Source organism: Meriones unguiculatus, chromosome 3, assembly GCF_030254825.1.
Source record: "Meriones unguiculatus strain TT.TT164.6M chromosome 3, Bangor_MerUng_6.1, whole genome shotgun sequence".
Classification (NCBI taxonomy): domain Eukaryota; kingdom Metazoa; phylum Chordata; class Mammalia; order Rodentia; family Muridae; genus Meriones; species Meriones unguiculatus.
Window position 1 is genome coordinate 31,417,015 of NC_083351.1, and position 18,109 is coordinate 31,435,123.

The window sequence follows — 18,109 nt, forward strand, 5'->3', positions numbered from 1 at the left end:
GGAGTGATGCTGTGGCCCTGACTACATCTCAGAGCTTGGGTTATTGACTTCAGTCAAAACAAACAAACAAACAAACAAAAACGGCTCAATATCCACTTCCTAACCCAAGGCCAGGATCTGGCACCTCTGAGTGTACACACATCTGACTATCCAGGCCTCTTAGATGCCCAACGCCAGAGCTGTAAGCACAGAGCTACTTGGGAGGGCCAAGGGGCAGCAGAAGCGGGAAGGGCCCGGGAGGAACTTACAAAGATGATGGCTGGGGAGACGAAGCGCCAGCAGATCTGGAAGAAGAGCGGTGGTGGGAACCCCAGCATCATCTGGATGTCCTGGAAGTAGTTTCGGTGCCCTGGAGAGATTTCGGGGGGTGGGGGCAAGGAGTCAGTGACCCAGGAGGACAGAGTGGGCCCGTCAGAGGGGGGCCTGAGGCCATGGAAGGGTGAGCACTCACCATAGATGTACATGATGGACACACACATGATGCAGGAGATGACAACCAGTGAGAAGCTGGCAGCATAGTTGTCCATCAGCAGCAGCCAGTAGATGCCTGCCTGTGGACCAGGGGGCAGATGAGCCAGGGCGGCACAGAGCAGGCTCCCCACCCACTCCCAAATGCCATGGCAAGTGCAGCCCCCACCCCCATCTCCATTCTTACCTGGCTGGTGAGGGGAATGCCCAGCAAGAAGCCAGCCACAGCCACACCCAAGGTCACATAGGTCTTTTTCTGCAGGATCCACTCATTCCCCACCTCATCCACAATGGCAGTGACGAGGGTCTCTAGGAGGCAGAACTAAAGGCAGAGCTGTCAGAACAGGGGCCTGCGCTCTGCCCCCGGTTCCTCCTGCCCAAGCTGCCAGCCAGCCAGCCACACGCACATTCGTGTCGTACCTGCGTACCCAGCCCCAGCAAGATGAGCATGAAGAAAAAGAGCAGGGACCAGAGTGGGGAGATGGGGAGCAGCGTGAGGGCCTCAGGGTAAGCTACGAAAGCTAGCCCAGGACCGTGGTCTGCCACTCGGGACACATCCACACCCAGATGATTGGCCATGAAGCCTAGGATGGAGAAGATGACGAAGCCAGCATAGACGCTGGTGGCACAGTTGGTGATGCTGATGATGACGCTGTCCCTGAGGGAGAAGAGAACAGGAGAGTTTAGGAGACCCAGCTTGCTTCGCCTTTCCTCGGTTTGGGCCAACAGAAGACATGGAGGTATTCTAGAAACAAAGGTGCCTCCAACTCCCTCTTCTATCTGCTCTGGGTCTTTTAAAGTGCGTCCAGGGCTCCTGACCCTCGTCCATCCCACCCCTGTCTGGCCAGTGTTTTGCTCTCTACTTTCATGACCCACTTGAGATACAAGAGTCTCAGGGCGTCGGGCTGTGAGTACAGGCGGTCACCAGGAGGCAGTGGAGTCCAGTGGTCAGGCTAGCCTCCAGGCTGGCAGGGGGCGCTCACCGGTAGCAGTTGTTGTGGAACTTATTGTAGGACGCCATGGTGATGAGGCCACCCCACGCGCAGCCCAGGGAATAGAAGATCTGCGAGGCGGCATCCCCCCACACCTGCAGGGAGGATGGGCAGTGAGCCACTGCCGGCGGCCCCGGGGTCACTTGCCCTCTCCCTAGTCCCGTTGGGGTCAACCCTCCACATCCCACCTTGGCCTCCAGGATCTTGTCCCACTGTGGGGTCAGGTAGTACATGATACCCGTGAAGGCTCCTTCCAGGGTCACTCCGCGAACAAACAGAATGGTCAGCACCACATAGGGGAACGTGGCCGTGAAGTACACCACCTGGGGCGAGACAGGCTCCGTGGATTCCCCTAGAGCCCCTTTCAACCCCCCGCGCTACCCCCCTGACCCCAGCAACCCCAAGAGCAGAGGCAGGGAGGAAACGAAGCCTGCTCGGGGAAGGTACTTGCTTTTCCTGAAGACTTGACTCCTCGGATGAGGCAGAGGAAGACGACCACCCAGGAGACACCGAGGCAGCCTAGGAGGGGAAGCCGCACCTCCCCAAAGTTTCCGATGTCATCCGACAGCTTCAGCACATACAGCCTGGGGACGGAGAGGGGACTGTCACTGAGAGCCAGCCTCTGCCACCCAGCAGCCAGTTCTCACCAGCTACACGCCGTGTTGCAAGATCCCAGAAGCCTGCTTGTAGGAGAACGGGAGCTGCTTTGGGGACCCCTGCCCTGTGTCCTGCAGTCTGTTCTTGGACCCTCGAGGGCTCTGAGAGATCAAGTTTGAGCTGGTCTTTCCTGCAGCAGGATGACTCCCAGTCTCGGCTTGGGCCCGCCCCAGGCTGACCCTTTCCATTCTACACTAGGAATGCCTACTCATCCTATCAAAGGCACCTCCTCTGGGCAGCCCTTAGAGGTAGGTATACCATAAAGGTCCGCTCCAGCTCTAGTGAGCCGAGTGGGCAGCAGAGGGATGATGGCACCCTAACTCCTCCCCACGTGGGTGTGACTCCACCTGGAGCCCTAGGTCTGGCAGGCTATGCTTTTTCGGTCAGTCACATACTTAGCATACCAGGCTCCTGGGCTGTGCTGGACAGGAGGCTTCTTCCTGCCCTTGAGCAGAGGATAGAGGAAAGCAGGTAGGACCACTGTGGGAGGAAAGGACACCACAGAGTGGACGAGACACAGGAGGGGGTGTCGGAGCTGGAGGAAGAACCAGGATGAAAGGCTTCCTTGAAGAGATGAGGCTGGGATTAGGGTGTGAGGATGTGGGTGAAAGGTGGGAAGAGTGAGCCTACAACAGGGCAGGGACCAGGAGCTGGCATGACCAGCCTGGGCATGCTGGTTAGCTCGAGCAGGAAGAGGAGATGGACAAGATAGAAAGGCAGTGGACAGGAAGGAGCCTGGTTCTAAGAAGTTGTGAAATCGAGGCTAAAGAATTTTTCAATTCCTCCTGAGGGCCAAGGGGAGGCCTTTGAGGCCTTTTGCCAGTTCATTTGCTTTAGGATAGTCATGACCATCTATGGCTCCAAGCCTTGCAGTGGTTCTCATCAACCTTACCTGGCTACAGGCCCTGCGGGATCCAGTGTCCCCAGCTCTGCCATTTCTCTGATCCCCCTTCCTCCTCCCTCCCACTTTGCTCACAGATTTAGCTGCACTGGACTTGGTTTTTCTCAAACATGTTAGTATGCCCCCCTTTGTACTTGCTACTATTTCTGAAGTGGCTTCTTTTCCCGCCAGAGAACTCTATGCACATCAGGCTTTGGATCACCTTGACATCTTTCACCCATGTGAACAAGGTGCTGTGTTTTACACTAAATCCCTGTATAGGATAGAGCTAGACTTCTGTGATCTCCAACTTCCTCCAGTCTTTACTCGGATGACAATTTCTCAAAGGGGGCTTCTTGACTCCCTAGCACAAAATGCACTCACCCTAGCCCAGCATGCCTTCCCTTCCCTGTGCTCCTCCGTAGCACACGCCCTCCTATCATTCTATATATTTTGCTGTTTATGGTTTGTTTGCTTTATGTGAGACAAGGTCTCATGTCACCCAGGCTGGTCTTGAACTTATGATCCTACTGCTCCCTCCGCTTGAATGCTGGGATTACAGGTGTGTGCCACCTTGCCAGGTTTTATAGAGTTCTGGGGATTGAACCTTCAAGCACACCAGGCAGGTACTCTACCAACTGAGCAAAGACCCCAGACCTTTTTATTTTTTTGTGGCTTTTGTCCTCTGTGATTGCAGGGGGTTTTGTTCACTTCGTTTATGTCTGTATATCCCCAGTGCCCTGCACTGAGAGAATGTTTGATCTTGACTGAATAAACACTGTGGCAAATGGCTTGGGAGGCAGAAAGGAGAAAGCCCTGATGAATGCTCCAGGCTAGAGGCAAGGAGGCGCCTCAGCTTCCTCATCTGCAAATGGGATGACACCACCAGCCTGAGGCACTTGGGACAACTAGGTGAAACACAGGCTCCTTTCTTTCCTCTCAGCACAGGTCCCACTTGGAGGCTGTTCTCCCTCTGCTCAGCATCCTTAGCTATGCCCACATGAGCTCTCAAAGCTCATGCAGACATTCTTAACTTGGGATGGCATACAACTTTGGATCTTCATGGATCAATGCTGACAGGACTGGAGCTTGGTGTCTGCTTGGCCTGCCTGCCTGCCCACCCAAAGTATACTTTTCCTCCCAGGGCTGCCCTTCACAGCATGGCCTGTGTAGGGTGCCGCCTGACTCCTCCTCCCTCTGCCCAATTCTCCCAACTATCTACGTCAGTATGTGAGGCTGGCATGGCTCTCCCCTGGCTCTGCCACACAGGAATTAACGGACAGAGGAGTAAAGTTCAGGGGTTACAGAGGATCCAGGTTCCCTTTGGCATTGCTTTCCTGACTTTTCTCCCTGTCGTAACACACACAGAAAACAATTCTGTTGGTCCACTGAGACAGACAGAAGAGGCCATTCATAGCTGAAGGCAATGGACTGGGGCTCCTGGCAGCCTCGGCCACACCCACCTGGGTGTTCCTCCGTTAGACACCAGTGCCAGCAAGCGGGGGCCCTTCAGAATAACCACGGGCTCCCTCTGCTTCTACTGAGTTACTTTTCCACAAGTGCCAACATTCAAGTCAAGAACCCCTTTTAATTTAAGGGATTAAAAAAAACCTTTTTTGCCTCATTACACATGCTAACATGGCAGTATTTGATGTTATTTTTGTTGCACAAGTACAGCATTACTGTACTGGGACTGCAGAGCTTAAGATGGTTAGCCTGGGAACCGAGGAATGAATTCTAGCTTTATTTTAGGTTGTGCCGCATTTAGTTCTTTGTTTTGCTTTGGACCATGTGCTTCTGAGATCAAACAATTAACCTCGGAGGGCTTGGAACATGACTTATTTATAAGCTGGCTCTTGACACATGACCTCTCAGGAATTACTCTGCCTCCCCACATTTCTTTTCTTTTTAACTAATGATCCTCCTGCTTCAGCCTCCCAGCTGCTGAGATGACAGGTGAGTCACCACGCTCAGCCTTTTTCTTGCTAAAAATTTCTCCAGATATTAGTGAGATCCTGTCTCAGAAAAAAAAAAAAAAAAAAAAAAAAAAAGGTCAGATATGACACTTGCCTTTAATCTCAGCATTTGGAAGGCAAAGACAGAAAGGCAGGAGGATCTCTGTGAGTTCAAAGCTAGCCTGGTCCTATATAAGGAGTTCAGACCAGCCAGGGCTATATAAGACCCTGTCTCAAAAAAAAAAAAAAAAAAAAAAAATTCTCAACTGCAGATACATAGAGTGGACAGTAACTGGCTTGAGAAGAGAGAGCCCTCGCTACTGAACTCTGGGGTTTATGCCAGGCTCCCACATTTCACCTCTGCAATGACGAGGAGAGGATTATAGCACCCAGATTCGAGGGGCGAATACCCAAGACTTAGGTAGGTCTGGTGGCCTCCCATGAGTACACAGTGGGCCAGTGGCGGAGCCGGAATTTGAGATGTCAGCATGACTATGAACCTGGCATGAGACACTGGATGGGCGAGGGTGGAGCTGGGACCAGAGTCCACTGCCTCATGTGCCAGCTGCCACAGAGGCAGTGGAGCTCAGAGAGCCTTGTCACAGGCTCAGAGCTTGGAAGCCGCACTCAGAGCAGCGCAGGAGAGTGTAAAACAAGCCCGGGGAAGGGGTGAGAAGGGTGAGCAGGGAGGAGTGGCTCAGAAACCAGACTAGATGCGCTCTCTTTAAGGGCCCTTGTTTGTCTGTCTTCTATTTTTGCTAAGGTGCTGGAGCTCAAGGGCTGGGCGAGCTGTACCTCTGAGCTACACCCCAGCCTTCCTTCATCATCCTTGCAGCCTGCTGTCTTCATTCATAAAACGGTAACTACATCTTGCCACTTCTCAAAGGAACACGTCGGACTAAGCGCCCTGGCCGAGTGCACTGGCCTAGGACCATACAACAGTGGAGCCAGGGCAGGCCTGGTGCACACAGCCCAGCTGACTCCAAAGCTGTCCGACTTCTTAACCTCGGGCTGTCGTCTCTAAACCTGAAAACGGGGCTAATACGACTTACTGAGATAATACACCGGCACCTAGTAGGTAGTATACCAATTCCTCTACCCTCCTATAATCAGTAAAGCCTGGGCAGCTCCGTTCTTCTCTGGTACTGGGGAATCCAACACAGGGCCTCAGGCATGCTAGCCACATAATCGGCCACTGGATATATATCCACCGGCCCCCTAGCTCCTTCCAACCGCACCACTCTCTTAAGGATCATTTCCCAGCCAGACCTGTTGAGGCGGGCCTACAGTCCCAGCTACTCTAGAGCTTGGGCAGGCGGTCACAAGTTCAAGGCCAACCTGGACAACTTAGTGAGCCCTTGTCTCAAAATCACAATGTAAAAAAGAAGCTAGGGGTATAGCTCAGGGGTGGGGTACTTGCCCAGCATGCTTGAAGATTAGGGCATGGGCCAGTGTTCAATCACCAGTGGTGCAGGGAGAAAATACTTTCCAGGCTCTCCAGGAGGTGGCAGCAGGGAGCCACCGGGGCTTGGAACTGGGCTAATTAGGTAGGGCTGGCATATCCCCACTTGGGAGCAGGGCCCAGCTGTCCCCTCAGTATGCCTCCCCAGGCAGATTCTCAGTGAGCCATTCCCCGCTGGTTTCACTGGCTAACGTCTCCAGAGCTTTGCCCCGGAGGCAGGCAGCACGGTAGCATCTGCTTAGGGTGAGGAAGGTAGGCAGGTTTGCGCTCCTGGAAGCTCCAGGGATGTTGATCTTCAGTCTTTCCATCTAGGTCAGGCTGTGCAGTGCGCATCACGCCTCCGATGGACAGTTACCCAGAGTCCTCTGTCTGGGTGTGGGCTGTGTCTTGAGCTCTTCCCGGCCTCCTCTCTGAAAGTGGCCTGTCCCACGGCTGCATCTTTGGGGTGTGTACTTGTAAGACTGGTCTGAGAGGACCTGATACCACTCTGCCTGGGACCCTGTGCCCCTCCCCTTTGGCCTTCATCACACCGCAGAGAAAGCTTCAAGCCTTTAGGCTGTCGGCTCCATGTGACATAACCCCGCCCTCCTTGTCTCTTTTCTGACTGTCGTTCGCACCTGTGCCAGGTCCCTGCCTCAGTTTGCCTCCTCATGGCCTCTGCTCATCTATTCACGACACTCCCAGCTCCTCGACTCCTCTCTCCCATTTCTGGGCAGCTATGATCACCTCCTCTTGTTCCCATCTCACAGAACTCACCGCTACCCACTCAGTGCCACTTCCGCACTTCTGTGCCAGGGCACCCACTCCTAATATACTTAACTATCGGTTTCCTTATAGACTGTTACTACTTGGGAGCAGAGGCTCGGAACCATTTTTACACCTGTCACAGGCACACAGGTGCCACAGACGTTTGTAGAACGAACAGGTGAGGCCTACCACCCACATCCAAAGATCCTCTGCCCTGGGACTCTCCAGGAAAAACACCCTTCTGGGCCCTCTACCTGCCACTCGGGACAAGGTGATCCGGACACCTTCAGTAGCGGCCTCCCTTCACAGGGCCCAGAGACACTAGTCTCTTTGTCACCTCTGAACAAAATAGGTCCAGCCGTCCAGGCATCTCTGGCCTAGCAAATGTCCATGGCTCCTTCTGTTCTACAGTGCGAAGAGGAAGCTTAATTCTTGTTAGTTCTCTGGGAACACAGTGCCCCTTCAAGTCCACCTCAAAGCCCGCAAGACCTGTCCATCCATGTTAGTCTCAACGGAGCAGGCCCTCCACGACATTGAGAATAACCTCCGGTGCTCTGGGACCCTCACTCATGCTGCTCTCTCTCCCTAGCATGCTATTCGCCCCACCAACCCCGCCCCGCCTTGCCGTGACCGGCCTCTGGAGCCTTAAGATTCCCAGAGAGCCTTCCTCTGCTCATCTTCAAGTCCAACACAGCCCTCTGTGTGCCTGCCAGGTCAACCCACCTCTCAGCCCTGGGCAGCAGGCACAGGTGCAGACTGCCAGGTGGGGGCGGGGAGGGCCGAGGGCTGCCTTCCCCTGACCCAGGGTCTCACGGGAGCCTCACCTCCAGTACTCCTCACTGGGGCTGGTCCTCTGCAGGGTGTGGTTGAGCAGCTGAGACAGGTTGCCAGACAGGGCAGCGGGCCGGGAGCCATTGGTGAGGTTGGAAGCGTCCAGCACGCCGGCACAGTCAGGCGTGTTCCAGGGGTTGTTGCAGTACGCCCAGGGCAGCACGTGGGTCATGGAGGAGAAGAAGTAGTAGAAGGCAATGCAGATGACCACGTTGTAGTAGATGCCGATGTAGGTCGACACCACCATCATGCCGTAGCCCACGCCTGCGGGGAGAGCACAGTCAGCGGACCCACCAAGGTTCACAGTCCCTCAAGGCCCAGTGTGGGCCAGTCTTAGATGGAGAGCTACAGGAGGGAAGGTTCAGGCCTCGGGTAAGTTAGGGGGGGGAAGCGGTTTTGTGTTTACATGTGGCAGGAGGGAAAGTGGGGGCCCAGAAAATATGAGTGCCAGCGTGTGTCCGTGGCCTTGGCCATTGATGCTGAGCTCGGGGTCAGCACTGGGTCTCATCAGGGGATGTTCGTGTTTGCACAGATGGATGGACAAGCCGGCCTCTGTGTAAGTGTGTGTGCACACACACTTACAGACATTCGAGAATGAATGAGCACATACATGTGCGTGTATTCCCCACCAGAACCTCACCTTTGAACATGGGGCTGATCCTCCAGACCCCCAGGCAGCCCTGGCTTGCAAACTGGCCGAAGGAGAGCTCCATGAAGAAGAGAGGGATTCCGCAGAAGATCAGCATGATGAAGTAGGGGAACATGAAGGCGCCTGGCATGCAAGGAAAGGTCAGGCTCAGGGTGGGCTTGGGGGACCCCTCCCTGGGTTCTCAGAACCCACAGTAAGACCTTTGTGCCTCACTAGTACTGGGACAGGAGTGTGCCAGCACTGAGCAGCAGCCTAGGGCTCATGCACACTCCCTGCCCTGTCTTTGAACTGGACTGAGGCCCCCAGGAAGTCCACACTGGAGAAAATCCAGCCCCAGAACTGCCATGTTGGGGCAGGATTTGATGGTTTAACCAACTGATTTCTCCCCCACCCCTTCTCTCTGTCTTTCTCACACGCACACACACTCACTGAGATCTTCAAATATCTCTGTACTATTTGGGGGTCCCATTAAAACATGTGGCACTGACAGGGAACCCAGGAAATGTGTTTTTCTCTACTTCTACCCTCCAAGGAGCAGGATGGCCAAGATCAGACCCAAAGAACAGGCTGTGAAAGTCTGAAGGTGGTCTGCACCTTAGGCAAAATATGCCTAAGCCAGAGATGGGGAGAAGACCAAGGCCAGAGGCCAGCTTCTTCCGGGAGTGCTATCTTCCGGGGAGACAGTGGCCCAAGCCCTGGTGGGTGGTCCCTGCCCTGTGCCCACTGGGTACCTCCCCCGTTGCGATAGCAGAGGTATGGGAAACGCCAGACATTGCCCAGGCCCACGGCATAGCCCACGCTCGTCAGTACAAACTCGATCTGGTTGCCCCAGTTGCCCCGTTTGAGGTTCTGGTCCTTCTTGGTGGCCTCGCTGGGCACAGCACCATTCTGTGGGGACAGGAAAGGAGTGACCATCAGGAAGGCATTTGTGCCCCACGTCTGACCCTCTGAATCTCCCCTCCGCATAGCCTGGCAAGAAGACACGAAAGGAGGAGCTGCAAGATGATACCCAGCCCTCAGCACCCTATGCCAGGTATACCAGCCCACCTGAGGAACTGTTAACAGCAGGAAAGGGGACACTGAGCCAAGAGCCCCCTTACCCCTCGGAAACCTTGCCTTTCCTCTCAGGCTAAGGACCTAGGAGCAGCTGAGCCCCATACCAAGCAGCCAAGTCAAGCTGGGCACAAAGGGGCCTGTGTCCAAACAGCTACCCCCCACCCGCCGCCTACCGCATCGCCAGGCTAAGCACGCTGCCCACGGGCAGTCGGTGGCTACACTGCTCCCTAGAGAAGGCTCCTTCCTGGGGGTACAGGGTGAGCAGGGCTGGGTGGGAGCGGCGTTTGTGCAGCTAGGCTTGGCCCGTCCTGGGCTGGACAGACCTTGTGAAGAACAGAGAGGGCCCTGGGGAAGCTGACTTGAGCCACAGCTGGGCATGCTGGGCTGTGAGTGACAATGCGGACCAGAGGTGTTAGGTAGCACGCCAGACTTTGAGGACAGGCTCCGCTAGAGGAAACAGAAGTGGTTTTCCAGGGAAGGGCCACACTGAGTGTGAGGGTGGCCTGCATGATACCCCAATGGGTACTCTGCCTGCCCGCCTGTGGAAGTGCTGGGTCAGGCTGTCCAGGATCTACTGGAGACACCCGTGAGGAGACCCTCCTTCGGGTTAGACCTCTGAAAGCCCCTTACTATGTCCCTTCTCCAAGCCACTCTTCTCCCAGCCCTCTCCCGCTGTGACAGGGAACCAACCAGAGGCCTGAGAGTGTCATTAAGGACACAAAGGACCCTGGGAGTCACCAGCAAAGAAATACAGAGTGCTTGTACACCGACAGCAGCTTCCCAGAGATGAGCTGTGACCCTGAGAGGGAAGGACAGGAGTTCCCCTAAAGGACACTCGGATCAAGGTTAGAGTTGTGTGACCAAGAGACGGGCTTGACGCTGACCGTCACATGACAGTGACATCTTCCAAGATCAGCAGCCACTCCGGCCAATGGGTAGCAAGGTGGCCTGGCACTCTGACACACTATCAGACCTTCACACTGGCAGACAAACCTAAATGGCGTCACTTAGGGCCCCAGTGCCTTCTGAAAAGGCCCGTGGGGAACTCGGATCTAGGCAGCACCCAGGCCTGGTGGATGAGCACCGTCGTTAGGGAGGACTGCCCCATGCATTGAGCCTGGCTCAGACACGCTGCCCGCCACGTCCTCAAAGGAGGCTGCAGGGCACAGCACCAGGAATTAGGGAGGTGGACTTATTCCCAGAGCACCCAGAGCAAACTGGCAGGCTAAAGGCACCTTCATACCTTCAATCATTTATTCATTCACCAAATTCTAGACTTGCAGATCCCCTATGTGCCAGGCTTTGGCTGCTCAGTTGGAAACAAAACAGCTCGTCAGAAGACATTGATCAATTAAGAACACACGTTGCCAAGCATGGTGGCACAGGCCTTTAACCCCAGAACTCGGGAGGCAGAAGCAGGTAGATCTCTGTGAGTTTGAGGCCAGCCTGGTCTACATAGGGAGTTCCAGGATACCCAGGGCTCTTACACATGATAAAACCCTGTCGGGGTGGAAAGCACACACCATCCTACGGGCAACTTTACTATGATCACAAAATGGACTTCCTCAATGCCCTACGAGTGTGTGAAACAAGAAAGAGGAGGCAGGGTGAGGGCCAGGCAGGGCTTGCGGATGGAAGGTGGAGGCATGCTGCGCTCTGGGGGACAGTGGCACCAGCTTCGGAAATGTGCCCTCTGTGACACATCCACATCAGCACCTCTAGGGATCTTTCTCTGGGGTAGGGGGCAGGGCCGTGTTCTGAAGGGCATGGGGCCTGCTTGGGGTGATTTATCTGAACCCAAACAGCCAGATCTGCAGCCAGATCGGGCTCCTATCTGTTGGCCCCACAATAACACTCTTATTCTGTCCCAGGCTTGTTTACTTAGGAGCACAATGCCGGACTGTGGCAGCTCCAGAGCCCATGGGTGGGGTCAGAGGACAGTAGTCCCAGCTGTAAAGGGGACAAGTGAGGGTTCAAGATGGGCCCCGTGGCAGGGAAAGGACAAGGCCTCCGGAAGGACATCCATCTCTCCAAAGCTTAATGTTGAAAGCCTCTCCCGACTCAGGGCCACAAGGAACAGACTCCTGGCCTCTCCAACCAAGTGCAGCAGGACCATATTGGAATCCCTAAATTCTACTCTTTCCCCGTCAGGGGGGGATAGAAGAGGAATGGGGTGGTAAAGTCCCCAGCCACGTGCCATAGGCTCCTCCAGTCCTCAACAGCTAGGCTTTAGCTAATCAGACAGATACCGCTGAGCAGTACACCGTGAGCCGAACGCTAACCCATGCGGCGGAGCACACAGCGAGGGGCGCCCCCCAGGACAGGAGCTGGACTGGGGCCTACCACCAGGCACTGACAAGAACTTATGGATGAAATTGGGGTTGCCCAAAGATGGGGTGCCCTTCTCTCCTCCAGCCTGATGGCACAGCGGTGCTGATGAAGGGGGCCTCACTCACCATTGGCCCCTGGCCTCCACTCTGGGTAGATCTTAACTCAAGCAGCTGGACAGTCTAAGTTCTCCGCCAACAGAGGATGCCCACCTTTCTATGGGGGCTCCTGAGTGCTCTAAGTTGTCCAGCCCTGCTCTGGAGAATCCTCCGTGTCCCAGGAAAGGGCTCACTCCCACTCCCCTGTGTGTGTGTGTGTGTGTGTGTGTGTGTGTGTGTGTGTGTGTTAAACCTAGGGCCTCATGAATGCTCAGCAAACCCTTTGTTGACACAGGGTAAGCCCAGCTTCACATTCTCTATGCTCCATAATTTCTTGCTCTCCTTGCATCATTCCTATTTTAAGACACCCCCTCTCGTTGTCCCCCCCCCCGACCTGCCTCATCACTAATGTTAACCATTCCATTGGCTTTGAAGCGCCTATGGAAGAACGAACCCCTCTGTGCTCATGATTTGACCCAGACTGTCTGCCGGGCTGCTAAAAACGTGGATGGGCTGAATTCCAGGCGTGTCCTGCCCACCTCATGTCACCCTCCCCTGCCCCTCCATGCCCTTCATCTCTCCCACCTGCTCACACCTTAGCGGGAATGAGCCCACCGGGGCAGATTCCCCTTGTGACCTGGCACACAAGTTCCTCTGACTCTCCTGTCTGTGCCCTGCCCCCTGGCAGCTCTCTGAGAGACCACTGCCGTGTCCTGAGTGGCTGGTTCTTTAGGGAAGGGTACCTTGCAAGGTACCTAAGCTCTCCCAGGCTGGGCAGAGCACATTGAGAGCTTTCTTCCCACAGCTGAGTGGGGAAAACCTGACTGGCCCCGTACGTAAACATGTGGACACACATGGTTCCTCAGGAGATCCCCCAAGTGTCCGAGCTGGCCGTGGAGGGAGAACACGCCATCCTCACGCCACAGCTGTGATCTCTGTTAGGTTAACAACCGCCGCTGTGTGCACCTGGCTGGCTGAGCTGAGGCGATTACATAAGTCCTTCCCACAGACCTCTGCCCGGCTTACTGCTGGGGGAGCTGCTAGAATCAGGATCTCCCCACTCTGCCCCGGGGCTTGGCCAAGACAGGAAGTGGAAGGCTAGGTAATCTAGAACCTGCTCCCTGGCAGCCTGGAGCAAGTCCCTTCTACCTCGGGCAGCTCAGTGTCCCTCTCTAGGGAACCGGATGCCAGACTGGGAACCTGCTGGAGGCTCTACCCACGTTCCTTGGTCCTACCTCACCTGCAATTCAGCTTTTTCTTTAAAACAAAAAATAAACTTAAAAATTTTTATTAATACTATTATAGTGAGTGTGTGTGTGTGTGTGTGTGTGTGTGTGTGTGTGTGTGTACACACAGCGGCCAGAGGAGAACTCTTCAGGAATTGGCTCTCCTCTTCCACTACGGGATTCCAGGATCTAACTCAAATTGTCAGACTTGCACAGCGAATGTTTTTACGCCCTGATCCGTCTCAGGGCCCCAACTCAACTAACTCTTCTTGGCTCCCCGTAGCCACCTCCCTTTAGTGCTCACCAGCTTTCTAGATCTTTTGGTTGTTTCTTAAGCTTTTACTCCGTAGCCCAGGTCAGCCTCAACCTCACGGTGAATCTGTGAACCTACCTTGTTCTCCTGAGTGTTGGGACTACAGGTGTGAGCCATCACACCTGGCTTAAAAAAGAAAAAAGAAAAGAAAAAGAAAAAAAAAAGTTTTATGTGAAAACCCAGAATAGCATCAGAGAATAGCCAGCAGGCCGGCTCTGATGTAACTCCGGCCAACATGAGGCAGGGGCCCCTCATTTCTTCCTCATATGGACACAGAAGCCCGGCCCCGGAACCCGGACTACGCCTCTACTCTGGCTGGGGACTCCCACCGCCCCAGGTCAGCATTCACTGGGTATTTCTGTGAATTGTGAACTCCCTCCGTGGATACGAAGAACTCTGGAGCTGCCCTGGCAGGCTGGCTCCGCTGGGACCCAGCAGGCTTCTTGTTCAGGACTCTCTGGCCCCAGGATTTGCTCATGGGATGAAATCTGTCCAAGACAAACTCAGTGGAGGAGAGCAGGCAAGACCTCACATCCCAGACTGACTTGGAACCAAGTCAGATCACAGGCAACTTGCTCGGAGCCCCAGTGGGGAAACGAGACAGAAAAGAGCAGCTATTACAGTCAACGCTGCCTCAGAAGAACCCAAGCCACCTCCTGAGGCACCTCTCTGCTCTTGTCCTCCCGGGTGCTCTCCTGGCATCAGGGAACACAGTGGTTCTTAAGCCGCACCTGTGCAATAACCGGCTTCCACCCTTCACCTGCAGGATATCAAGTGGGATCAGAGACACTCAACCACAGGCCTGATCTCTGGCCTTGGAAACCTAAGTGTGAGACGGCCAGAGGCTCGAGAGATGGGGGGGGGGGACAGAAATGGTAACACCTGGCCCATCCTGCATGATCCCCAGGATTCTGAATGCATTCTACCTCAAGGAATGCTCAGAACAAGGTTAGGCCCCTCCCAGGACCTTTTCTAGGTGTCTGCAGAGCCCAGACCCTCATATGGCATCGAAGAGAGGCAGGGTTACACCTGGTACTGGCTCATTACAGAGCCCTTGATTGACAAGAGAGTGACCTGCCAATTCTGCAGACAGCAGACAGAAAATGCACACCCTAGGCATGCCAGGCCCTGCTCTGGGTCCTGGGGAGAGTGATGGAGGATTCTGGGTGGGCTCTGAGCATGCCCTCACCTTCCTTCCTGGAAAAGCCCGGCTGCCTAGAGGGCTGTGCCGAGGAAGCTGTGGGCAGCCTCTGCCTCATCAGTTGGCAGCAGGATGGTACTCTGGGAAGTGACCCTAGTTCCTTGGCTCTAAGTAGTCCTTAAGTTTGAGAACAGCCTACATAATGCTTCTTCCAAACCAGCCCACATGGCCTCAGAGGACATTCCTTCCCTTGCCTTCAGAAGGTCAAGTCAGGATGTCCTACAGGAGAGAAGAGGAACCTTCCCAGCCCCCTCACCCTCACCGCCATCAGCTGTGCTAGCTAGCCTCTTTGCCCAGCCTCAACTTCCAAAGCTGAGGAAACGCGGCTCCCACCCTGTGCCGGCACTTGCCCTGGACATTGGCAAATGCTCCAAAGGGTCTCTCCTCCCAGCAGGAACTTCTGCCTGTCCCCTTCCCCCAGCTCTCACCACTGGGCCCATGTACCACACTCCCTGTCCCCCCACACCCTCTCTCCCCATAGGAGTAACTGCCGTGGCACAGACAATGAGGCTGTATTGATTAGCACAATTCCTGGGCACCTCCGGCCCGTCTCCCCGGGAGCTGGGACAATGCAGCTTTGATACTCAAGAGCAGATTCTCAGCAGGTCTTTGGGCTGGGGGAGCCCTAACACCCCCATTCGCCTCCCTCTCACCCCCACCGCACAGCTAACTCTTCCTGCACTCCTTTGCAGTCACAACTTTCTGGGTCACTTTGGCTGGTGTCTGTCTCACTCACTGGCTGTGCCTGCCCCCTCCTGGCACAGAGACCACTTAGTCCCCTGCCCCACCACCAGCCTAGCCACCGAGCCTGCCTGGTACCAGGAGGGCCTTGACCTCCTGGAAGGTGACTGACCTGTTCTGGGGAAGAGGTGACCACAGGTCCACGAGCTGCAGCCATCCTGGGACAAGCACTCGCAGCACGCGTGTGTCCACTGCTCATTCACACCTCTGCCAGCTCCAGCGCGACACTGACGACACATCCCCTGCCTCTCCCACTGCCGGGCTGGGCAGCGTCAATTACTTTCACCTCATCTCCTCCCGAAGCTCTGCCTACCCCCTCCCTGGCCCTCCTCCTCCTCCGGCCAGTCCCCGATGCAGCCCAGTGCGGGTGCTCTGGAGCTGGAGGATGAGGCGTGGGGTTGTTGTGTTGTTCCCTTGTTTTCAGAGAGTTACTAGAACAACACACACACACACGCACACACACAGAATGATCATAGGACAGGGTAACGGGATAGCTTATCCCTTCAAAGAGCTGGCCTCTAGAGCTGAGCCTTCAGGCTGGGCACCAGTGGGCTCCTAGAAGGGTAGGATGAGTGATGGCTTTGTCTCGCATAGGTACGGCTGATGGTGGTGGAGTGGGGTGCAGGGTACAATCCTTAGCAAACGGTGTTTCGGCAGGTGAGCGGCATCCACTAGGAGATACCGGCTCTTAAGGCTGCACCTGTTTCTGGTAAGCTGAGGATTTCCCCACTGACCAGGATGATGGGGAGTATCCATAGAGGAACGGTGACCTAAGGCCTAGTGACTGTCTAAAGATAAACAGCATCTGTGTCTGCCTAAAGATAAATAGCACTGACCGAGACAGTGCTGACTACAAAGTCCCAGACAAAGCGGGGCAGGTGTGGAATAAGGACCCATGGGGATCTGAGCTGCATCGCCTGGCATCTGAGAAGCAGGCCGCGTAATGCCAGCCATGTCTCTTAACTGTGGTGGATGTTAGTCCACACCCGAGCTCTATGTCAGGTCCTGGGTGAGAATATGGCGGCTGTGTGCCATAACCGGTTCTGAGAGAGCTCTGCGTGTCAGCCTCTATCAAGCAACCCATGCAGTCACTCTTCTCTGAGGCCACACTTATTGGTCAGTTCCTTGCTGGCACCCAGATACCATACGCCCAACCTGGGAAGGTAGGCACAGTGTTCTGGTATTAAGGATGTACACAGCCCTCTGAAGATTGCTAAGACAGCAAAGGCCTGGCAAACACCTGACAGACAGAGGCAGGGATGTAAGGACATCTTTCCTGGGAGTCTGTCCCTAACTGTGCCCTTATGGGGGAGTATTACTTAGGGAAAAAAAAAATTAAAACGGCACAGGATGGGGACTGGAGAGATGGCTCAGTGTTTAAGACGGCACACTTCTCTTACAGAGGACAAAACTCTGGTTCCCAGCACTCACTTCAGGTGCCTCACGGGATCCAACACTATTCTGGCCTCCACAGACCCTGCCACTCACTCCATCCCAGTAGACACATGCTTTAAGAAATAAAACAAATCTTAAAACACACACACACACAAAAGCATAGCTTTAAAAATCAGGCATGCTAAGCCAGGTGCAATGGCGCATGCCTATGATCCCAGCACTCAGGGAGGCAGAGGCAGGCAGATTGCTGTGAGCTGGAGGCCAGCCTGGTCTACAAAGTGAGTCTAGGACAGCCAAGGCTACACAGAGAAACCCTTGTCTTGAAAAAAACAAAAAACAAAACAAATCAGGCCTGCCAGACAGACAGTAGTGGCACACCCCTTTAATCCCAGCACTTGGGAGGTAGAGATAGGTGGATCTCTGAGTCCATGGCCAGCCTGGTCTACAAAGAGGGTTCCAAGACAGCCAGAACTACACAGTCTTGAAAAACAAAACAAACAAACAAAAACCCAAAACCAAGATAATCAGGCAGGCCTACCTAGGTTCAAACCCCAGATGTCTGGTCTCTCACCAAATAAAACCTCAGGCAGCTTGTTCAACCATCTAGTTTCAGTTTCCACTTCTGTAAAATGGGATAACTCACTGAAGCCAGTTAGTGTTGGCAATAATAGACAATACAGATTAGGTGCTTACTCTGAGCCAGGCTCTACCTAAACACTCTTGGGAGCCCCATGACCCCCAGCACACTCTTCTATCCACTTTGTGGGGGCCTGGCTTGAGTGGGTCTCCTAAGTTGCTTCCGATCCCACTGACCCAGCTGCTCACTGGGTCTGTGTCATAGAGTAGGGTCCCTAGACACTCCCTGACTTCCTGCAGGCACAGACTGAGGGCCAAGGCCCTGGCTGGGCCATTGGCTCCAGGAAGGCGCAGTCACCCATGATGCCCAAATGCTCACTTCCACCCAGGGTGGGCTCTGGGCTCTGGCTACCCGGTGCTGGGCCTTCTGCCCAGAACAGGCAGCCCTGGCTGGATGGCTTTCCCTGGCTCTGGCCATGGGGACAGGAGGCAGCAGCCCAGCTGGGCCCTGGCCGTAATGAGGCCTCATTAGTG

At 54.8% G+C, this 18,109-nt stretch overlaps 1 protein-coding gene and 1 long non-coding RNA gene across 4 annotated transcripts in view; one reads left to right on the forward strand and one right to left on the reverse strand.

Annotated features, from left to right (window-relative positions):
• Positions 1-18,109, reverse strand: part of Slc6a9 (solute carrier family 6 member 9) — a 34,157-nt gene that overhangs the window by 4,043 nt on the left and 12,005 nt on the right. For 2 of the 3 annotated variants that reach the window (XM_021644534.2, XM_021644535.2), the window contains exons 3-12: positions 9,373-9,529; positions 8,633-8,764; positions 7,986-8,256; positions 1,912-2,044; positions 1,649-1,783; positions 1,452-1,555; positions 889-1,126; positions 656-790; positions 452-551; positions 249-349 (exon numbers count right to left, since the gene is read on the reverse strand). In XM_021644534.2, coding sequence (XP_021500209.1) covers positions 249-349; positions 452-551; positions 656-790; positions 889-1,126; positions 1,452-1,555; positions 1,649-1,783; positions 1,912-2,044; positions 7,986-8,256; positions 8,633-8,764; positions 9,373-9,529 — 1,506 coding nt within the window. Of the gene's footprint in view, positions 1-248; positions 350-451; positions 552-655; positions 791-888; positions 1,127-1,451; positions 1,556-1,648; positions 1,784-1,911; positions 2,045-7,985; positions 8,257-8,632; positions 8,765-9,372; positions 9,530-15,716; positions 15,934-18,109 lie in introns of those variants that run through there. The other variant, XM_021644533.2, reaches the window with a different exon arrangement.
• LOC132653023 (uncharacterized) lies at positions 5,511-8,661 on the forward strand. Its single transcript, XR_009590656.1, has 3 exons — positions 5,511-5,621; positions 5,716-8,364; positions 8,525-8,661. It is a non-coding gene; the product is annotated as an uncharacterized LOC132653023 (long non-coding RNA).